Source organism: Aptenodytes patagonicus, chromosome 13 (genome assembly GCF_965638725.1).
Source record: "Aptenodytes patagonicus chromosome 13, bAptPat1.pri.cur, whole genome shotgun sequence".
Taxonomy (NCBI): domain Eukaryota; kingdom Metazoa; phylum Chordata; class Aves; order Sphenisciformes; family Spheniscidae; genus Aptenodytes; species Aptenodytes patagonicus.
In genome coordinates this window covers 12,312,921-12,335,125 of record NC_134961.1, presented here as the reverse complement: position 1 = coordinate 12,335,125, position 22,205 = coordinate 12,312,921, and the positions used below count along the sequence as shown (strand labels likewise).

Below are 22,205 nucleotides of genomic sequence, written 5' to 3'. Positions count from 1 at the left end.
CCAGGATTTTAAACTTCTCAGTAAACAATTAACTGCTTCAAGAATTGTGGAAGTACTTGTCAAAGATGGTCCCTCTCTACATGATAGCAGTAGTACCAACCTGGAGCAGGAGGTCTGTATGGAAAAAAAACATGTCATAGTTCATGGCTACAGGAACAATTAAAATTACTTTAAAAAAATGCTGCAAATACTGTCCTATCTGCTAGAACAGGAGGAAAATGAATTAATTTATTCCAAAAAAATAAAGAGTACAAACTTGAGCCTCTATTTTTGCCTTCCTTTGTTCTGCCTGTATCTTCTAGTTTAGCTCATGTACTTCTATGTTTTGCTTATTCTCTTACCCTTCTTAGTACAGTCTCGGCGTACCTGACCATACAGATAACTCCTTAAGAGTGCCGTAACACAGAGGGTGAAATACTATTTCTAGGAGACTGCTGCTAGTAATAGTTCTGTCTGTGGGGCAGTTGCCTGACAATATGTGTATACAGTGATTATGCAGGGATGAATCTCAGCACTTCCAGCTGCTGAGGTGTGCACTGGAAATGGGTCAATAATTAAGATGTGAACCCACTGATCCTTGAAAATCTGGTGATCCAAGAAATCTGATTAGTGACGTGTGAAGTGCTGCCACCTCAATGAGGTCGAGTAGTGACTGTAGAAGACTCTTGTGCCACCTGACAGCTGGCCTGCTATAGAGGGCCTTCACCCTTAAAGAATTAGCTCTTACTCAGTGACGGCCTATTGTAAATGACATACTTGAATTTATTGTTTTAAACAGTTTCTGATAAACTGAAGACACAGTCTAAGTCTTACTAAGGGATTCATTATACACCCATTCTTAGGGTTTCTGGAAGCATCGTATGTGATTAAACGTTTTAGGTAATAGCAATAAATGTGTGTTATTTGTTTGAGAAATTTCTCGTAACTCCACATACAGCAAAAATCTATGCAGTATTCTATTTCAGTATGACTTGTGTAAGGCGTAACACAGTATATCACTTCCTGAATTTTTTGAGCTTTGGCTGTTTTCAATTTTTCTTCAGAAGAAGGGATGTTTGAGTAGATAAATGAGGCCAGTGAGGCTTCACAAACAATCACTTTTGAGTTCTTTGCTTGCTCAGGTACATATGACCATTAATGAAGGGATTTTGCAAAAACGAATGAATTAATCACTGTGTTTGTTTTACTCTAGTTGGTTTTTCTTGAATTTGTTGAAGCTCTTCTTCATTGTGCATTGGTGTATGTTACCAGTGATATGATTAAGGAGCAAGTAGATCATGATCATCAGAAAAGAATTAGCTTTAGAACCAAGGGTCTCTCCGAGGGAACCACAAATGTGTCTCTGTACCCAGAATATTGTTTGTCCCAGGTAACATTTATGCAGACCTGTTAAATATTATTCTATGTCTACGTAGAGAGCAAAGTTGGGCCCTGTGAATGTTCTATGTTTCCTGAACATAGAAACGAATTTCTTTTTTTTGCATAAACAGTCATTTGATTGGGTCCTTCTGCTTTTTCTGTTTCTTGCTACCTTATATTGTAACATCAGTATAGACAGTTTTAACACACTTGCACATTTTCCTAGATAACTATAAGTACACATAAAGTACTTGCAAGTCTTCTGGTGTTCGAAGGGGAATTGACAAATTGGTTGACTGGAAGATATGCCTCTCCTGCTTTAAGTTGAATGTCTAAAATAGCCCTGTAAAAACGGCTTTGCAATTGTTGTATGTAGCAAGACTTGCTATTTCCCAGCAGTTAAGCTATGCTCTGTTTTTGCTAAACTATTGAATAAGGATTGTGTAGGTTGTAAGATGCTGCCTGTGACACTGGTGCAATTTAGATGCACAGGGTAGTTGAAGGCATGACTTAAAATTGTTATTATTTGGAATTATGCACAAGATGAAAGTATTTTTATTAATTCAAAGAGCATTCACAAACACCTAATTTCACAGTCTCTGTAAGCCAGTAGTGCCACTGAACACCACCACTTCCCATTCTCTGGCCAATTGTTCCCATCCTATGGAACCCATTCCCTTGCATCACTGCAAGCATTAATGCAGTTGCACAGTGAAATGGTCCTGTTATAATAGTCAGATTTTACAAAACTAAAAGAAAAACTTAATTTGAAATAGCGAACGTAAAATTCTTCTTGTGTTTACTTTTTATTAGTGCACTTACAGCAGAAGTACAATTGATACGCACATGAACGATGACATTTCCGAGGCAGCTGAGCTTTACGCTTGTTCATCATTGTCTCCAAGCAAAAATGTCATATCACAAGATGAAATAAAGAAACATGAGGTATGTAAAAAGCCCACACTGAAAGATGGAGCAGAGAGTTTGCAATTCACAGGTGACAGAGTAGCCAAGGTAGTTTTAAGTTTTGAAAAGGGCTAGAATTTCACCTAATATTAAATACAATGTGTTCCTATGCCTGGATCCATGTGTGAGCCTAGAAGGAGTGCATTTCCATTGCTAACAAAGCATTTGCTCCCACACATACTCTCAGCTATTGTTATTTAGAATATTTGGTGCTATCTTCTACATTAACAGTAGCTTTATTCACCACTGTTTTAGTTTTATCTTTATTTGCAAGGTAGGGAGTGAGAGGCTGAGAAGTGGGCAGAGAGATTTAGAAGCACTGGGGAAAGTAACTAATACAATTCTGAAAACACTTTTCAGAATTCTTCCAGCAAACTTTTCACCTTCACTGCCTTTACAGTTTTGTACCCAGTGTATGACTATAATGAGATTCCAAGAAGAAAAATGGATTGTCTTACCCCTGTGATTTCAGGGTAAGATAGTAAGGATTATTGTTTTGTACTGGAATTGTGGAAATCGGACAGAGAATTTGGAAAGTTCCTGACTTTTAGAAAATATACCAACACTTAGAAAACAGAATTGTGTTTGACCTGAGTCTTTGTGAGACTTTTACTGTCACTTATCTGAAAAGACTGGCATCATCAGGCTGCAGAAGATGCTTGGGATGACAGCTGGAAAGATTTCAAAGCATCCTTCTCGGATATACTCTTGAATGTTGTTCTCTCCTTTTCACTCAATATAATTCCTGGAGTGTATTCCTATAGTCAGGAATAGAAATTCATTATTGTTTCCTCAGGAGCAGATGAATAATAGTATGTAGAGCAACATGTAAGAACAGAGGGACATGTCTAAGAACAGGAGCTTTCATTCTCTGTACTTCTATCTTTGCCTAGCTCTGAAATCGGATAATCCTACTTCCCTGGCTGGTATCAAGGCTAAAGTGTTACGACCAATTTACTAATACTTGGAAGTATGAAACACTATTGCAATTTAAATGTTTTGAAATAGGCATAATTGCAGAATGCATTTGGTTGGCAGAATGCTTTGGAGATAGGAATTTGCATGACGCAAATGGACATGTGATTTCACTTCTTAATTTGAGCACAAGCCCAGGCATTTAGTAACTGAATTTAAAACTTCTTGCCAGCCACTGAGACCTTGTGAAGACAGAGGGCATCCTCTTCAAGAATTTCTACTGGGTGAGTACTGTGGTTACCATAAGCATCTATAAACAGTGGTGCTAGAGGAGATTCACTCTTTCTACAACTTTAAAGATGATTAAAACAGTAGTTGATCATTGAAACAGCTGGATGTATTGCAATTACAGAGGGTAGCTGCATTCAGTTTGGCAATTATGACAAGGTTTGTGTTTAGCTTTCCACACCTGCTATACACAGATAGCTGGGCAAGTTTGAATCTCTGAACTTTTTGTGCTTTTTAATTAGAAGCTATCAATCACATTTTCCTTAAAAATAACTTAAAGGCTTCTTAAAACTAAATTCTTCCTGTTCTGTCCCACTCATTTGGGCATGGAAACAGGAGATTGAACTCTGCACTGTGCTTTCATTATAAACAAACTTTTCCTGAGTACAGAACTATTTCAACCACAGGTCTAGCTGTAAGGTCGGATGACAATTTGTATTTGTTTGTGTTGAAGATCAAACCTGATATTTAATGCACAGAATTACAAACTGAGTAATTTTAATTTTCTTTCTTTGCAATATCAGATACTGTCCTCTCATTTCACACAACTCACGGAGATATCAAAGATGTTCTGTCATTTTTCAGCTGGGATGCAGAAAAAGAACAAGATTTCTGTCCACCAAACGAATTGACAGGTAAAGCAGTCCTACTGTTTTAAGACTAACACAAAAAAAATCCCTTGTAGCTCTTGAATTGCAAAATCTTAATTGTATATGCAGATTTCAGCTTGTCACAAGAGGGCAGTAAATGAACATTAATTCTGGAGGAAGACTAAAGAAAATTTTTAAAAGATTTTTTTAAAGAAAATGAAACTTAGTAATTAAGTGAGATGTTTAAGTACTGACTTAGTTTGCCCGATTTTAAAATGCCACATTTTGTTTGTAGGGCATCTATAAGCTGTAATGTGTATTTATGACAAGCTCTATCTGCAGGCCTGCCCATTTTTTTTTTTTAATGCCTTGGACAAATAAAAGATACTACTGCTATGTCTTGCTTCTTTTACTTAGTATAAGAATTATTATTAATGGTGTGCCACCATTAGCTGGGATGAGATGTCTTATGTTATGACAGGCCAGCATTCATGCAGAAGATACATCAGTAAGAGCACTTTCATGTTAGTCTAGTAACCTTTTTATACAGTCTCCCTTCTGGCTGATTAGTAGATCTCATCTGGGTTGTTTTTTGGGCTTGTTAAATGTTTTCTACAGATAAAGAACCCAAATCCAAGAACGTAAGTAGACGAGGATCTTTGTGTAGTCATCAGCTCTTTCACTGAAATCTGATGACTGAAAAGTTACAGGTCTGAAAAAACACAGTTTCTTAAAGAACCAGCAGATGGGCCCTAGCCTATTTTTTGGCAGGCATGACAATGGGATGCTTGCATGCAATTCTCTTCTTTCAGGTAGTCATGTTCGTTCCTCCAATTCCCCCATGCACAGGAGTCATGGATAATGAACTGTCATCAGACTACTGCGAAGACATTTTATCATAGGATTAAAGGGGAAAGTTCATATTCTTTTGATGCCATTCCCAGGGACAAGTCACTCTAAAGATCCACAAAAGGGCCATCCCCTTTCACATGCACCAATTAAAAGTTTCTCACAGTTGTCATCTTCTGTAGCAGGCAGAAGCCAGACTTTCCCATTGCAGAGTATCAGGTCTGAAATACTGTAGTCAAAAACACATTTGAAATATAAGTTCCCTGCTAAATAACATGTTTAATTTACATGTTGCAGATGAACCAAAAGAAGCCAAAACTGAACAAGATGAGGAATTTAGTCTGTGGATGTGTCAGGTGCGAATCTTTTTTACAACTAAGTTTTTTCCTGCCTACCAGCATGAAAAAGTGCTGAGTGAAAAAATAAAAGAAAATCGAATACAGGATGCTGAATTAGCTGAGCTGAGAAAGATCAAGGATGAGGAGTTGGCAAAGTGAGTGTTCTATCTTACCTTGAAGTAGTTATCTCTCATCTTCTACTAACAAAATTACTGAAAATGAGAAGTGTGCTTTAATGAAGTAGTATAGCATACTGTAACTGGGAAAACAAACTCATCCAGGTATAATAAGCAACATCCAGAATGTAACTCGTGACTTTTATTACTGTTGGGATTAACAAATACAGGCTGCTTTCAGGTTACAGAACTCTTAACTCTGATATTTCCTGGCACTTGAGCCCTGCTCTGTGTAAAGGCAGGTAAGACTTTTTTTTTTATACATACCATAAGTCAGACTTGAAGTGGTAACTAGACAGATCTTCTGCTTCTCTACAATATGCCAGTTTATACTGCTCATACTGTGAATATAGCTGTAGTTGCTTAGCCAGTATAAATTTGTCTCCCCCTCTTGCAATACATTAAATTTAAACTTTGTTCACTCAGACTTATTGCTGGAAGAGAAGCAGAAGAGGCAAAAAAGCAAGAAGCAGGTGCAGCAGAAAGAACATTTGACTCCAAGAGTGCAGATTTTAAGGAGTTAGAGGAGCCTGTCACACACTTAGTACCCCCTCCGAAGGAAGAGGCACCCTTTGTAGTACCCCCAGTTGTTACCAAGGTGCCTGCTGGCAAAAAGAGAAAGAAGAAATAAATCTTCTGATGAGAACTACTGAAGCTTCAAGTAAGTAAGTACTCTTTGAATAAGAAAAAAAACCAAGAGAACCACATGTGCAGTAAGGTTTAAAATACAAGTACAATAAAGCTGTATGTACCAGACTTGTTGGTTTCAGAGGGAAACTGTCTGCTCTTACACCCAGGGTCTTGGGAAAGAGAATATAGTAATTTACATGAGTGTAACCCTTTCAACAAACCTATTCCAGAAGTCAATATTTGACTTGTACCTAAAAATTCCCTTAGTGTTAAGCTGGTACAAGAACTGGTATCTTGTCATGATTGTATGTCCCAGTGAAATGGTTTCTACTTAAAACATGTTTATGTGCAGTATTTCAGTCAAATAAACCAAGTATGTAAGAATTTGACAAATCATGTAAATCAGGCTGAAGCAGGAGCTGCAAAGAACAGGTCAGCCTAGAAGGTTCTTTGTTTAGGGGTCTTTTGTAACCAGCCTAGTTTCACATTGTAGAAAATCAGCAGAAAGTCACACGATGATGCAAATGAACACAGGAAAACAAAATATGCTCTTAAAAGTGTAACAATTATTAGTTTTATTTTCCAGTAAAATATTCACATAACAGTATCAGAATGGAATGGTACAGATGAATTCAGACTGATTTTTAATTAGTTTGCACATAAACATTTTTAAAATCTAAAAATTTTATGATCCGAGTTTACAGATTTTAGTAGAAATTTCGATTCTTACAAAGCAAGTATTGCTTTACTATTGTCATTATTCCAGTCAATAATATGACTAATAACTTTTCATGTTGAACAAGTGTCTGACATTGACATCTTCAATAAATCAGCCCTTTGCAGATCAATCCAAGAAGAAAATATTATTAAACTGTGTTGCACAAAGTTTCTTCACTTCTTCTGTAAAAAATTAAAAAAGATATTTTATAGGAACCTCTGCAAAGAAAAGGGGATCATCAAGGAGAATTTAATTAAATTCAAACAGAAAAAAACCCTAGGAGTTTCTAATGTAGAAATAAACTTAATTTTATTCTGTCTTCAGTAAGAGAAAGTTGAGTCAAGTCTGATACTTCCCACTGTCAGAAAGATGAGTTGTATTCAAAGTGGCTAAAGTGTAAATGATGGTTTGAGTTTGCTGCTGGGCCATTCATCTTGTCAAACTTCTACATTGCAACAGCAGAAGACTTAGCTTCAACACAAGGAAGTATATTGTAACCCCTTTTCAGGGTTAGTGTAGTCTGCTAAAATAAATCAAGTCAGCAAAACTTTTGCTTTGTGCTATTTGGCAGACAACACCTTGGCGATAGCAGTACTTCCTAAGTTTATCAGGCACAGAAACACTCATTTACTGTTTCTGTATATGGCAGGTTTGATCCTGAAAGACAATTAGAAATCATTGTGTAAGTCATGCAACTCACTCCTCTTTTTAATATTTAGGTTGCTAGGCTTTGGTCTTGGAAAAGTATTAATTCTTTCCCATCATCCAAGTGAGCACATTGCCTCCTATTAAAACAGAGAGCCCTAGAATTGCTGCAAGACTCAAACTCATTTCTCTTAGTCTATTTAAAAGCTTATTGCATCTTCATGTTAATTTGCACTCAGTCATAGTAAATCATTCTCAAAACAGCATTGGAAACAAGACAACAATGGAATGAGGATCACTGACAGGACAGACGTTATGTGTAAGTAACCTACCCATGGATCATTGACAAATAAAACTTAACTCCGATGTAAATATGTTCATCTCTCACCTGTAATACACTTCATTAATTACTCCTAAACTAAGCTCACAGAGCTCTCCTCTATTATTTGAAGGAGGAAGAATGACTGATTAATAATTAAGAATGTCTGCTGAATATTTATGCTGTTCTTTTATAGCTGGTAGAAGGCAGACTAAAACCTTACGCAAACTTATCTGGTCTATCATAGATCAATTCCTCTCTAGATTTCTCGTGAGATGGATTTTATTACTTCTCCAGGGACATACATTTTAGTAGTAACTGTATATAAAGGTAATAAAAAACCAATCCTTACCGTTAACTTCAATCAGATTTGCATTTTTTTGATTCAAAATAACATACAGTTCTCGCTGGTCAGACTTTTTCCCAACTACCCAGTAATCACTCATTGCCTTCACAATAATTTCCTCATCTTCATCAATTCTGAAAGAAGTTTTAGAAAGTAAAGGTGGCAGCAAGTTCATCTTCAACAACTTTATTTGTAATTATTAGGACAGCTTAACGTCATAAATTGTTGTGGTTGTGCAGTATCAAAGAGAGACTACCTATACTAACTTAGATATAATTCATCATTCAAGGATGGAAGGCTTCATAAATGGCTGCTTAGGACAATTATGTCCCCAGATGAGTAAATCATTAATTTGTCCATCAGCCAAATGCTCCAGTGCTCTGAAGATGACACCTATCCTCCATACTGTTAAGGACACACTTCACAGAATTATGATTTGCTACACAATGACCAAATAATGAAAGTTGGAGATGGTATGGTGATATTAAGCCTTCACATATCTAATTGTTAAACCTAGAACTAGACCATGTGCAACAACTAGATATATTACATAAAGCTGTCACTAACCCAGTACTTCCACAATATGATGAAACATTCTTTTTTCATTCATAGAAAAATGAAAACCTTGTCCTTAAGCAGAGTGGGAAAATTGCTAGTAGCTAATTAGAGCTACAGACATTACAATAATTGAGCATTTTCATGTTCTTTATTAATTTTTATAGTGACAGAGGGTCTCTTCCACCTTGAAGCATGATACCCATTGACTAGAAGCCAATTATCTTCTCTATCAGCAGTATTGTAGTAACTGCAAGGTTTGCGTTTCATCTATTGTCTAAGCCCTAAAAGCAGCCAGCTGTTTCAGAGGAGGGTATAATATAGGCAGAAGCAGGTTTCCCTGTCCTTTACACTACTTATCCAGAGATTAGACAGACAAGTGCAAAAGCACTAGGCTTCACATCACTTCTAAGTTTGTTATGGCTACTCTGAAGTTTCAGATAGATTAGATATTTTCTTGGCTAGAGGCTCTGGCCCTTCTTTAAACTATTTTTTTAAAAGGACAATAGAAGTTTTGTTTAAGACAGACTACTTCTAAGCCAACAAAAAATACCAAATATGACCCATGTTACACCATTTATCTCACAGAGCTATGACTAACCATCCATGAACAAAAAGACATGAAAGCTTCACTCATTTGAAAAAATCTGCTTGACAGAAGGAGTTACAGACTATTTGATAGTTAAGCATTACCTGGAGAAGTCACTGTTGATGTCACCGAGAATCTTCATGAGATCAGGGTGAACAGATGCAAGTGATACACTGGGCGTTTTCCTCATGTGAATGGTACTTTTCTCTGCCAGGTTCATGTGATTGAAATAGATAAACTTAAATTGAGGCTCCTTCTCAGCCCTAGGAAGATTTTTTTAAAAAAATGTGACTTGTGAATACTGATATGTTCTATAAGCACAGGCTTCACAGAGAACAGATAACTAGCCGGTGCAAAGCTTACTCAGACATCCTGAAGTTATCTTCCCATTGAAGAGACCAAGTACATTAAGACTTGCAGCATGATCAAACTTCATTTTAACACTTTAAAAAAAAAAAAAAGAAAAAAAACCCCAAGCCTGCAAAACCAACCAGTTTTTCCCCTTCTGCTGCTTAGGCTGCTAAATAGACACAGGGCAGTCTAAAGGCCTTGTCCCACTTCCCAGTAGTAGTTTGCATTTTTCTAATGAGCTGTTTTTTCTCTGTCCCCATTTTGTTTCCTTGCTCCCCTATGCCAGTCCAAGCTGGTTTGAATGGATGCTAGGTCTTTAATTTGATTAATAAGTAATCTTCCACTCACGTCTTTGTTACAATCAAAAGAAAGAACTCTTCCCCCCATCATTTGTGTGGGCCAGTCAAGAGACTATTTTCAAACTCCTGCCTTGGCAGTATTCTTCCATTTCCTCTTTTATTAAGTTAATATAAAATCTGTCACTTAGAGCTGTAGTTTTGGTAGAAGTCACAACAAATGCAGACTGGCAAAGACTGGCTATAGCAATTGGTACTTCAGGCTATGTATTATTTAGAATCAGGGAGATATTGTGATGACACCACTCACCTCGCAAACAACTAGATACCCTTGCTCTCTGTCACCCAGATGCATTAGTGTCAAGAAACTGTATCATGTTTTCAGGACACCATGGCATTAAACTTTAAAAGAGTTAAAGCTGCCAAAGCCGGTCCCAGATGACATTAAAAAACCCCCAAGTTTAATGATTTAGTAGATCGGCACAATTTCAAGCACATCCTATTCTATACCCTGTGATTTTGCTGATTTGCCGTGCTACCACTAAATAAGTTCAGTCACACACCTATCTTTGGTTTAATTCCTCTTTTGTTGTCATATGCGATGCTGTTGTTGCTTCCCCAACTAACAAAAATAAAAACAATTTTATGGAAAGTCAGCTATAGTTCTAAGTGAAGTGTATTTTCCAAAGCATTAACATCCTTTTTCATTTGACCTTTTTTTGCCCCTCAAGTAGTTACCTTAGTCCTGCAAAATAGAAAAAACAAGGCAGTTTTTTCCTCACCTACTATACACAGCAACACTTCAAGAAGCAGTAATTCTGGAAAAAAGTACTCAACTGTAAAGCTTGCATTGTAACCAAATAATCCACTTACTAAAATGCCCATTTCAAACTGTTAAACAAAAGTTGTTCTAGTATCCAGACCTTCATTTTCCTTTTGGATTTGTAACAGAGTTAAGAGTTACGTACACTCCATCCAAGCTATAAGTACTTGTGTCTAAGGCAATACTCTGAGCTAGTGGTGTCAGTGTCCACTTGATGTGAAAAATACAGTTCTTTTTTTAACGATACAAAATAGCAGAAAGTCAAAGCAGAATTCAAAGGAAATCAGCACAAAGAAGGACGTGGGCACCAAGACAGTGATTTTTTTTTTTTTTTTTAATTCAAATGTTCTACTAGCCCAAGGGCTATTTGTGAACTTTATGAGATTCTGTTTTCCTCAAGAAAAGTTAGAAAGTATAAACTGAAGTTAAGATTTTGCAGGAACTGCTACTTCTCTACTTCAACATAGGGGACAGTGACAGAAGACTACCACTTCAGTTGGCATTTTTGCCATCTTGCATCTATTTCTGCAAGCACAGTAACCTGTAGAACTCATCTCCACGGGTCAGCTAGTTTCAGTTCACATATGAAAAAAGCAAAACCTAGAAGTTCCACCTCTTGTATCTGAATAATCTGCTAACAGCTGGGGGACCAGGCAGCAGAATCTCAATTGATAATAGAGAAATTTATCTTAATATTTACATGATTTTTTCTGCAACAATTATGCACAGAGAGGAAAAAGGTTTCAGCAGCCACACAATAAACATTCGTTCCTAAAATAGTAACATGTATGTTGTTACTTCAGGGAGACCTAAATATGCAACAACAGGCACTTTATAAATGCTTAAGATGCAGAAAGGTAGATAAACATTGGTTGAAGTACACAGTTAACTTGATGCTTTCAACATTTGGGCTCATGTTACTATTATTTAAGCAGTTCATTAAACCTACTTTTAACCAACTAATGAGGGACTGCAACGCAAACAGAAATGTGGTACCAACCCTGATATTCTCTTGTTGATGTTGTATTGTTCACATATGTCTGACGCTAACATGGTGAGTTGAGGCCCAACAATGCTGTCCAGTTTACGGCAAAACTCCAGCGTAGGCAGAATTGAAGCTAGGTGGTAGGTAAAGAAAAGGGAGAGATGAGATTCTCTTCCCACAGTTGAAGGTACAGTTTCTGTAGTTGCTTTCTTTAAACATCAGTGAGAGTCCTGGGACAAAATTTCTCTCTTAATTATAACCTTATGCATGATTTCGAAAGTGCATGGCTAACTGAAGCAATATTGAGTCATTTTGTTGTGTAAATTGAGTTAGTTATACCACTGAAACAAAAATCAAGACTGTTAAAAGCACTCAGGAAGAACAGACTCAAATAACAACGTATTTTTCAAGAGTAAAACAAATTGCATGTAATAGCATTTTGTACTAACTATGTCTTCCCAAATAAGTGATGCTAATAGGTACTTACCATCAATCATAAAGCAGACAGCTGCACTCATGGCCTGGAACAAAAAAGTTAAAGCAAAAAAAACATTTACAACAGGTTACCTCAACTGCCTCAAATAAATGACAATACTTCAGTGAGGTCACACACAGGTAAACCAGTTAAATAAAGAAAAAATAAATCTAGTTTAAAAGGTAACACTTCAATAGGATAATCTCTTTGCAATCCTGCACAACACAGGATAGTTACGATTTTAAAATTCAGCACAGTTAACAGTTTTTAAGCTGTAGGGGAAAGGTAAAATTTGCTAAAAATGCATTTTATGCAAGGATATATGTCTGCAAGAAACTTGCATTTCATTTAAAAAAAAAATTAGTTTTTTTGTTTTATTGGTTAATGCTATATAAAGCCAGGTATGAAACCACTTAAAGTAACTGAAGGCTGGTATTTTATTTTAATAAAACAACTGTTTGTTTTGGGGAGGGTATAGAAGGGGGAAAAGAGGATTCAGGCTTTAAAGCTTGTTGCTAGAAGCACCAAAGAGTTTTCTGTCTCTTTGCTTTAACCTGGTCATATCAATGCATCTTTCTATACAATTCATAAGTACTTCACATCATTGTCATCTTCATTGTATACAGATTCCTAATTCTGTGGAATAATTGCAGAGAAAAACGTTATACCTTATAAACAATTAAATGAAGCTCTTCGTAAGTGTCATCAGTGTTAACAAATATTTTGGGGAAACGGCATTTTGCTTCCGGATCATTAAGATTTAAAGGTCCAGTAAGAAACCTAGAAAATAATTCAGTAGGTCAGATGCGATGAATTCTTATATTTCAGTTTTTCCTATTTAACAGATGTTTTTGAAACTAGCAATTACTTGCATGTATGAATATTTGAATACAATAAGTTTTCAGCTATCCAGATAGGCGTAGAGCCCTTCATATATTATCTCAGCACTCTTACATTTTCAAAGTATTGTTTGCATATATGCTCCAAAGAGTTACAGAAACAGGATCAGAAAGCCAGAATAACGCCAAGGAAATAAACTGCGCAGATCAAAGAAACAACAACAAAACTCTTTCCACCTTCAAGTTGTGACTATCTTTAAAAACCCTTTTTCTGTGGCTACTGGGAAAGTACTCTTCCTTTGCTTTCCAACAGGACATTCAAATTAGTTTGATGTAGAACAGTGGTGTATTAGAAGCACCTAAACCGGGGGGGGGGGGCGGGAGGGACAGGGGGAGTGTGTGCCAGTGCCTTGATCCCAAGAGAATACAATAAATCATGCAAGAGGAATTACCGTGATTAAAGAAAGATGTCCAAACCCACAAATATTCAAAATAATGTTGCCCGGCTGCTTAAGTACAGAATTGCCCACTCTGACATGCTGAGTACAGAGGAAAAATAAACAGATAAATCCCTAGATTAAATCTACACCTTTGTCTGAAGTGCCTGACTGAAAAAGAAATGACCGGGGCACTTTCAAAATTTTTCATGCAGTGCATTAAGGACGGAAGAAAAATAAATATGCAGTAATGTTAATGAAGCCTTTTCTCTTTTTTTTCCAGAGGTCAAGTTTTACATTGCACCAACTACTGTGTGACCCTCTGGAATGAACTGTGTGTGGAATATGTACTCAAAATACATGTACTCCTCCCAAACATTTTCCCCTTGAGGAAGAAGCAGTAGATGGTGACAGTAAACAAGAGCTACCTTCCATAGTGTTGTAGATTTCCTGGCATTTCAGCACGTATCGGAGAATCTCTCCCTGCTAACTGAAGCGAAAAAGAACACACACAAGAAAAAACAACTTAGAGGTATTTTCTGTTACTTTTTGTGGACTGTCTTCAAATCAAATCAAAGCAAACCACTTGCAGAAATTGCCACTCATGAAGATATATACTCTTTGTGTAACATGAAGGAGGTAAAGCTAAAGTGTAAGAGATGCTCATAGAACAGGATGTTCTGATCTTGCATTTATTAATTTTGAAACTTAGCTTATGGAGCTTTTTGATGGGGGGAGGGATAACTAACTTCATGTGGTCTCACGGCACTCAATGCTGCATTTAGTCATTAAGCTGAAGTGATTAATTTGCTGTACTGAGCAGTCATCAGGTATCAACATTCAGTAAACTCCCTACCACCATCCCATATTCAAATTATCAGCACAATTCATATTGTAAGCGTTAGGTGCAAATACTACTGAGTTTAGTAAAGTGCCCCGAAAGCAGTAAATCTCAGAAATCCTAAACTAAAATTTAAGAGGGGAGGGGAAGAGAGATACTCCTCTGGTATTTTAGCCCTTAGTGATACCAGAGAAACAGAAAAAAAAGAAGGAAAAAACCCAACCAAACACAAAAACCAAAACGACCAACAACCTCCACCCTCCAAAAAAACCCCAACTACCATACCTCAGGCTCCATGTGCCTTGGAAACAGAGATGTCGTGAGATATTTGTACAAAATTCTCATGTCATCTTGTTCCAGTCCACTCCTAGAACATCAGGGAGAAAAAGAAACACAAGCGATGTTTGTGCTGCAGTTCAGATCACACATTTTCCTCTAACCAAAACTCAGGCAAAGCACATACCAAACTAGGGTAGCAACATTTCAGTGTCTCAGTAGATTCAATCCCAGAACATTCATTTTTAATAAAATGTTAACGTTTATTTGCTAAATACAACACACATCTAAATTAGCTGTAAACCAGAAGAGAAATAGAAACAATATTTAAACAAAGATCAAGTTGGCTATTCTTAAGTCCATTTTTAAGTAGAACTCTTCACAAGCATTGCAACTTTCTGATTCAGAACCATATAAAGAACAATCCTTTAATTAACCTTCTCTACTAAGAGGTCCTACAGAGGAACTTGTGTATATGCATGGAGGCTCTGTGCGATGGAAATGACAAGGACACTTCTCTATCTGCTCCTCAGGCCAACTTGGAAGTAATCATTTGGTACAGGTTAGAGATTTTAAAGCCAAAGACCAATGCCTTTCTTACATATCACTCATCCTACCATGCAGTTTTCTCATTTTCATGCAACTCTCTCACCGATTCAGAAGCTTTGCTATTATGGCATTTATTTATAGGATGAGAAATTGAAGACACACGAAAGAATTATTGAAGTACCTACCAGATAAGCTGGTCGTTGTAGAGAAAGGCAGTATACTTGACTATGTTCAGGCTTTCTTCCATCCTATTAATAAATGACTGAATTTTCAAGTAAGTCATTTTATCCAGTGGAAAGAAGCTGATTCCACAAAACACATCCAGCAGATCACAAGACTGTAAATGCAGTGTCTGCAAGTACTAAGAGAACAATGACAGTTGTTTCTTAGAATTCAGAAAACTTCCAATGTGTAAATTTAAATGACAAATTTGAGTCTAATCCCCAGTAATCTACACTAACGATCCAAAAAAACCCCCTTCCAGTTCTGCTTGTATGACATACTCCTTCATGTGGGGACAGACTTTAGCAGGGCCTGTTGCGATAGGACAAGGGGTAATGGTTTTAAACTAGAAGAGGGCAGATTCAGACTAGACATAAGGAAGAAATTTTTTACGCTGAGGGTGGTGAAACACTGGCACAGGTTGCCCAGAGAGGTGGTGGATGCCCCATCCCTGGAAACATTCAAGGTCAGGTTGGACGGGGCTCTGAGCAACCTGATCTAGTTGAAGCTGTCCCTGCCCAAGGTAGGGGGGCTGGACTAGATGACCTTTAGAGGTCCCTTCCAACCCAAACCACTCTATGATTCTATGTGCGAATATGATTCCAGGTGTCAGCTTGCTATTATTTAATCATAGTGACAACAGCTTTTAAGGCTAGCTCAAGATCTTTTGCGAGGATAATAAAGCACAGCCCATCTTAGTAATATTTAATTTCAGAACTAACTCCATAGAAATATTAGCAGATAAATCCATTAGTTTTCAATATGCAAAGGAAAAGATAATTTCTATTACTCTTTCTTGATAGACTGTAACCTTTACCAAGAGATTTCAAATGTACTATCAAATGCTCTGCTCTGTGAAAGATGAGTTATCCAATGGCTCCCTCTACAGTCATTTCACATTACCAAAAAAACCAAGAAGTAAAATACAAGTAGTATGACAGATCTCTGTCACAGTTTATAATCTAAGTCTTATTTCCTTTCACAGTTTCAGTGCAGTCCAAGCCTGCCAGCAACATGTAGCCAATTCGTTCAATAGGGTTATAATAGTACAACTTGAGTGACCAAACTTTTTAAGCATTTCTAATTTCCCAGCGAAAAAGAGAAACAACTTTTCCTTGGATTTCTTTCTGTTATACAAATCTATAGTGATTACTGTTTTATCTTCAGTAGGAACTTCAAAGAAAAACAGTGTTTTAAAGGTAAAAATGTATTACTTCCCTTTTTTGCCATGCTCTATTTTTTAATTTAGTCTAGACAGAAGTATACACCAGCTAATCAAACAAGTATTCCTTGTGCCAACAGCATTCATTCTAGAGTCTGATAGCCTTACAAAAAACAAGCAAAAAAAACCCCAAAACCCACAAGTGAAGGCTGTCCTAAAATCAAACTGAACTGTACTTTTGTTTACACTGTCACAACATTGTTATTTTAAAAACCTGTTAAGAGAACAAAATTTTAAACACCAATATACAGTCTCTACACTCCATCATTATCAGAGATATCAATATTCACATCTCTACCACAAGAGAATTAACTGCTGACAGCAGTCGTCTGTTTCCTTCCGTGCAAACGAGAAAAATGAGGACAGACAGACACTTGGTTGCCTTCTTTTACAGCTAGCTTGATGAAACTTTTCATGTAGGAACTCGAAATTCTGCCAGACATGACTACTCAGTCAGTTACTTTATGTGAAAAATACCTGAATAATATTTGATGGATTTCTTGCTCAGAAATAGGTTTTGCTTTCCATCCTTTCACTAAAACATTTGCTTTCAAAGATTGACATTAAATTCTGAAGACTAGTTATAAACCAAGGCAATATCTCCTGAAGCCTTATCAGGCATGACTACTAATTCCACATGGGGGGCGGGGTGGGGGGGAGAAGTTAAAAATTACAACTATTCATTACTTCACAGTACTATGGGACTTTAAGTCTGTGTATGCAGGTTGTGGAATCTCCATCCCTGGATATTTTCAAGACTCAACCAGCCAAAGTCCTATGCAGTCTAGTTTGAATTTAGTGTTAACCCTACTTTGAGTGGGAGGCTGAACTAGATGACCTCTCCAGATTCCTTCCAACCTGAACGATTCTGCAATAGTTACTCAAGTAAGTCTGCACAGACTGTTATCACACTAACCAATTCAAATGTTAAAGCAGAATTTCCAAAGAACGAACATGATTCCATCAGAAAAAATATTCAACAGCTAAGCTGTTCCATCAAGCCATAACCCTGCTTGTGGTTCAACTCCATTTAAAGAACCTACCACATTAGTAGGAAGCAGGAAGTATTTGAAAAAATGAGTAACCAAACTTTTTGTGTTGACACTGCACCTTTTCCACTGCCTATGTTTTATAGTTACACTGCAGCCACTTAGAGGAGATTTTTGCATTTTATTTCCAACGCAGAATCACACTGTATGTGCCTGAAAAATAAGGTCTTACCCGATGGAAGAATTTCTCTAGTCTCTCCTTTAGAACTTTTACACCTCCATCTTCCATGGCTTTCAGGAACGTGCCATTGAAAAGCTAACAGTTAAAAGAAAAAAAAAGTCCGTTGGGTAATCATTTACAGTAATTTCTTATAACTCAGCCATGAATATAACTAGATTACAATACAGCTCCTGTTTCTCAGTATTTGGACTCCACATAGATCCAAATGTACCCCTTCTTTATTGAAAAGCCTCTCTTAGACTTGCAGAGTCCAGGTATATATGACAGCAGAGGCAGAATTAGATAGAAAAGGAAACTAAATTCTTTAATGGTAGAGAAATCATTTAACTGTGTCGCTTAAGTATCTTATGCTCTTGCTTTGTAAAAGCCAGATTGATGGCCTTTATCCAGTATTGTTTCTCCAACAGATAATATCTAACACCATCAAAATCAAATGCTTAGTAGTGTAACTGCCCATAAAAGAAGAAATCTGGACTTCACAGAAATTAGAAGGCTTATTTTTACAATAAGCTAATGAACCAGCACAGGTAACTGCAAAAGCTTTATTTTTCTCTTCCATCAACACCATTACAGCTTCAGGAAGAGAGCAGGCAATAGTAATAAGACAGGAATGTCAAAGCAATGATGAACTTGCATATCCAAATGGTACCATGAGGATCTCTTCCTCTGCCCAGGAGAGGAGCCTCTAGTATTAACTCTACCTTGTACATGCTGTAGCACTGCTGTAGGACCGAACTATAAACCTTGTCCTGCAGAAAAGAGCAGGACATTAGTATAAGCAGAGGCAGAATTGCAAATATTTTGGCTGAGCTACACATAACGTTTTCAAAGAGCCAACAAACACAATTAGAGAAATCAATCTCTGAAAAGTTAAATAGCATTTTCAGTCAGCATCTAGAAATTTCTTTGTACTTATAAAGTACTATTTCAATAAAGGGAGTCCCTTCCCCCCTTACATTTAATACCAAAAGCGCCTTATTAACTCATGCACAAGACATCAGTTACAAATAGTGCCCTTCCCTAAGGCCAGTGGTCAGTGAAAATGAACTTATTTCTGACTAGTTTTCTTTTCATCCAGGTCAAAGGCTAAAGGAGGTGGGACACCATAGCAGGTTTTTATTGGGCTAGAATCTTAACCCAGATGAAAAAAGAACTATTTTATTGTTTGTCTGGCAAAACAGAGTGTCTATGACACCAATCCTTTTCTTAGAACACAATGAGGAACAGAACTAGTGCACACTGTAATGAACTGAGGCAGCATAAGCAACCAGCTTTTTAAGTATTATCCCACCCGGCCAAATACCCATCCTGTATACAATTAAACTGACATAATGATACTGCAGTTTGGACAAGAAATCCCATGATAGTTATGAGCTGTTTGTTTTTCTAGATTATTAGTAAAGATTACTAGCAGTCTTAAGAAAGTAGTAACATGTATACTTAACCCTAATAAAAATACACAGATTTAAAATCTTGCAAGAACTTTATTAAACAGATCCTAAGAAATATTTGCCTATTCCAAGCTAAAAGTCTCACAGCTGTACATTTCACTGATGTTTATTGGGTGATCTTGAACTGCTATCTGGATAATTCTCTATCTTGCTCTCTTTAAACTTTATTGAATAGTACTTTGCCCTTTTTCCATTGGGGGGGGGGGAGAGAAAGGGGGGGGGGGGGGGAGAGAGAGAGAGAGAAATTGATTTGGCAGCAGTTTGAGAAGAATCAAACTAAGATATTTCTGGAGGTACTCTTAAAATACAATATAACCCATTTTAAAAAAAAAAAAAAAAAAAAAAGAAAAAGAAAAAAGTTCAGTATTACCAGTAATTCTTCTTCCTGATACTCATAGACTGGCTTTCCATCTTTGTGTTTTTCTATTATGGGATTCCGTACAACCTAGAAAGTGGAATAGGCTGGTATTAGACAATGCAGAATGCATTGAGAACATTGCGATATGATGTTTTAGAAATATGCATATCACATGCATAAGTACCATGACCATCCAGAAGTTTTCTTCAGGTTCATGGAAAAATTGTCTGTTCTTCTGCGTATGTAGGGATTTTGCAGGTTTTGTTGGACTAAAGGTCCTGGAAAGAAAACATATGTAGACATAGATATTTATACACACTCACAAGAAGAAAACATATGATTGGGAAATTTAAAATAGAGTGCTTGTGCTAGTACAATGAGCCATGCAATCAGACTTCATACCTTGTGAACTGTACTATAGCTTCACATAGTCCCACATTTCTAATTTTTTCATTCTTTTCTACTTCATTTGGGTGATAGAAGAGAATCTTCTTTTCTTCCTAAAATTTGAAAAAAGAATCAAAGCAAATGTATTTTAACAGAATCAGAGTTAAAGAATACTAAGTTCATGGTTTGCTTGTTTAACTTTAATCTCTTAATTTCCTAGGCAGAATTTTATCTTGTACTTAAATGGGCTTCTGTAAAACAGATAAAAGGCATATTTAAGCATACTTAAGCAGTCAGTCATCCCAAGATATCTCAAAACACTTTATCAATTCCAAGGCTATTGAAATCATAGGCCCTAGTCACTTCACAGCTAGTTCAAAGCAAGGCTAGCTTCAAAGCCAGATCAAAGCATGGCTAGCTTCAAAGCTAGCTCAGATTGCTCAAGGGCTTGTCCAGTCAAGGTTTGAAGATCTCCAAAGATGGAGATTCCACAACCTTTCCGGGCCCCGTTCTGCCGTTTGACCACTTCACTGTGAAGAATTTTTTCTTCTATCTCATCAGAATTTCCCTTGCTGGAACTTCTTCCATTACCTCTCATCCTTTCACTTCAAGAAGAACCTGACTCCATCCTCTGTAGCCATCCTTTAGGCAGGTGAAGACAGCCATCAGACCCCCTTCCCACATCGTCTCTTCAGGCTGCACAAATCCAGTTACCTAAGGCTCTCCTGGTACATCACAGACTGTGTGGCCCCCTGACCGACTTATGGGCCCTCCGCTGGGCTTGCTTCAGTTTGTCAGTATTTTTCCTACTGTGGGATGCCCCAGACAAACACAGTGCCCACCAGCAGCCTCACAAGTGCTGAACAGAGGGGAAGCAATCACTTCACTTGACCTGCTCAGGCACACTCATGCACACAGTGGATGAGTAGGTACGCAGGTAGCCTGGTAGGCTGTTAGTTTTCACAGCCACAAGGGCACACTGCCGATTCATGTAGAGCCTGTTGCTCATTAGGACTCCCTGGTCCTGTTTTGCCAAGCTGCTTTCTAACCAGTCAGCCTCTGGCCTGTCATGGTGCACAAAATCATTTCATCCCACACATGGGAGACTGCATTTGCCTTCGTTGAGCTCCACGAGGTTTCTGCTAGCCCATTTCCCCGGCTCACTGAGGGTCCCTGTGGATAGCAGTCCTGCCCTCCAGCGTATCAGCAGCTTCCCCCAGTTTGGAGGCACCCATGGACTTGTTGAGGGTGCACTCAGTCTCATCACCCTGTGGTTGTTAATAAGTACATAAGTACATTGCCCTGTTCAAAAGCTATTAAAACTAAAGGTACCACATGAACTATACAGTATGCTGTTATCTAAAAATAGAGACTATAGCTTCTTGAATTTACTTATTAAAGATCACAATAGCAAGAAAATACTAGCAATAACTTGAATTTAACTAAGTCAAACACTAAGCTTTCTACCATGTTGCATCTACCCAGAGAAAGTTATTTTTAGAAAAAGTTACTGCATGAGTAAAAGATGGCTCCTAACAGACCAGCACCTCATCTACAGTATTTTACGTGCTACTGTTGAAAACCCCCTCCGTTACTGTTCCTTTTTAGTCTGAAGCAGAGGCAGATCGAGATGTAGGTAGCACTTGTCCCGGGCCCCACTGAAGGCAGCTGACACGCAAGTCCCAGGTGCCGACAAGGCGGCCGAGGAAAGCCCAGCTCCCTCCTCCCCAGCGAGGCGCCGCTCTGCGCCCGGAGACCGCCTTTGTTCGGGGATGCTCCGCGGGGAGAAGCGTTAATCCCGCGGGCATGTGCCGCGGCCCAGGCCTCGGGGAGGAACAGCAGAGCCGAGACAGCCGCCCCGGGGCCCCCTGCGGCAACCGAGGCCTGGACAGAGCTGGGCCGGGAGAGTGCCCTCCCCTCCCCACAGCCCCGGGACGCGACGCCCCCCTCCGCTACCTCTCCCTCTTTGGGCCCCAGCTTGGGGTTGTAGATGAAGAAACTGAGCAGGGTCGGAGCGAGCTGTTTCTCCTGGCCGGCTCCCGCCGCCGTCGCCATACTGAACCTGAAGCGAGCGCGCCGGGGACCGGCAGCCGCCACACACCATCAGGGAGCAGCCCGGGGCCCTCCACCGGCACCAGCCCCGCAACACTTCCGCCTTCTCCCCCCGCCCCGGAAGAGCA

At 38.2% G+C, this 22,205-nt stretch overlaps 2 protein-coding genes across 9 annotated transcripts in view; one reads left to right on the top strand and one right to left on the bottom strand.

The window, feature by feature from the left end:
* LOC143166618 (radial spoke head 10 homolog B2-like) overlaps nt 1–13,923 on the top strand; it is a 23,690-nt gene extending 9,767 nt beyond the window's left edge. Inside the window, exons 15-23 of one of the 5 annotated variants that reach the window (XR_012996426.1) lie at nt 5–112; nt 1,193–1,369; nt 2,173–2,304; nt 3,473–3,524; nt 4,053–4,163; nt 5,265–5,460; nt 5,908–6,142; nt 7,739–7,793; nt 13,773–13,923. Coding sequence is in view for 3 of the 5 variants with exons in the window: in XM_076351148.1 (XP_076207263.1) it covers nt 5–112; nt 1,193–1,369; nt 2,173–2,304; nt 3,473–3,524; nt 4,053–4,163; nt 5,265–5,460; nt 5,908–6,112 (981 nt within the window). In the remaining 2 variants the exon portion in view is untranslated. Of the gene's footprint in view, nt 1–4; nt 113–1,192; nt 1,370–2,172; nt 2,305–3,472; nt 3,525–4,052; nt 4,164–5,264; nt 5,461–5,907; nt 6,147–7,738; nt 7,794–13,772 lie in introns of those variants that run through there. The other 4 variants (XR_012996427.1, XM_076351148.1, XM_076351149.1 and 1 more) reach the window with 4 other exon arrangements.
* On the bottom strand, nt 3,001–22,205 carry CCZ1 (CCZ1 vacuolar protein trafficking and biogenesis associated). 4 transcript variants are annotated; one of them, XM_076351157.1, is made up of 15 exons: nt 21,982–22,205; nt 20,041–20,138; nt 19,823–19,916; nt 19,651–19,725; nt 18,531–18,578; nt 17,821–17,904; nt 15,341–15,516; nt 14,616–14,697; nt 13,918–13,979; nt 12,882–12,993; nt 12,226–12,259; nt 11,754–11,871; nt 9,388–9,546; nt 8,146–8,273; nt 3,001–3,083 (listed from the first exon to the last, which is right to left on the bottom strand). In XM_076351157.1, exons 1-15 carry the CDS (start codon nt 22,078–22,080, stop codon nt 3,055–3,057), a joined length of 1,398 nt encoding a protein of 465 aa, XP_076207272.1. In that variant the 5' UTR covers nt 22,081–22,205; the 3' UTR covers nt 3,001–3,054. The 4 variants fall into 4 exon arrangements, with proteins under 4 accessions (XP_076207272.1, XP_076207271.1, XP_076207269.1 ...); XM_076351156.1 differs by lacking the exon at nt 3,001–3,083 and adding an exon at nt 6,658–7,008; XM_076351154.1 differs by lacking the exon at nt 3,001–3,083 and adding an exon at nt 6,658–7,011 and having other exon boundaries at nt 21,982–22,204.

Excerpts from the sequence above, each read along its gene's own strand:
- CCZ1 (XM_076351154.1), bottom strand. The coding sequence starts at position 22,080 with ATGGCGACGGCGGCGGGAGCCGGCCAGGAGAAACAGCTCGCTCCGACC. Across the intron at positions 19,726-19,822 it reads AAAACTTCTGGATGGTCATG|GTTGTACGGAATCCCATAAT; the intron begins GTACTTATGCAT and ends TCCACTTTCTAG. Across the intron at positions 7,012-8,145 it reads AAATCTGATTGAAGTTAACG|AAGAAGTGAAGAAACTTTGT; the intron begins GTAAGGATTGGT and ends AATTTTTTACAG.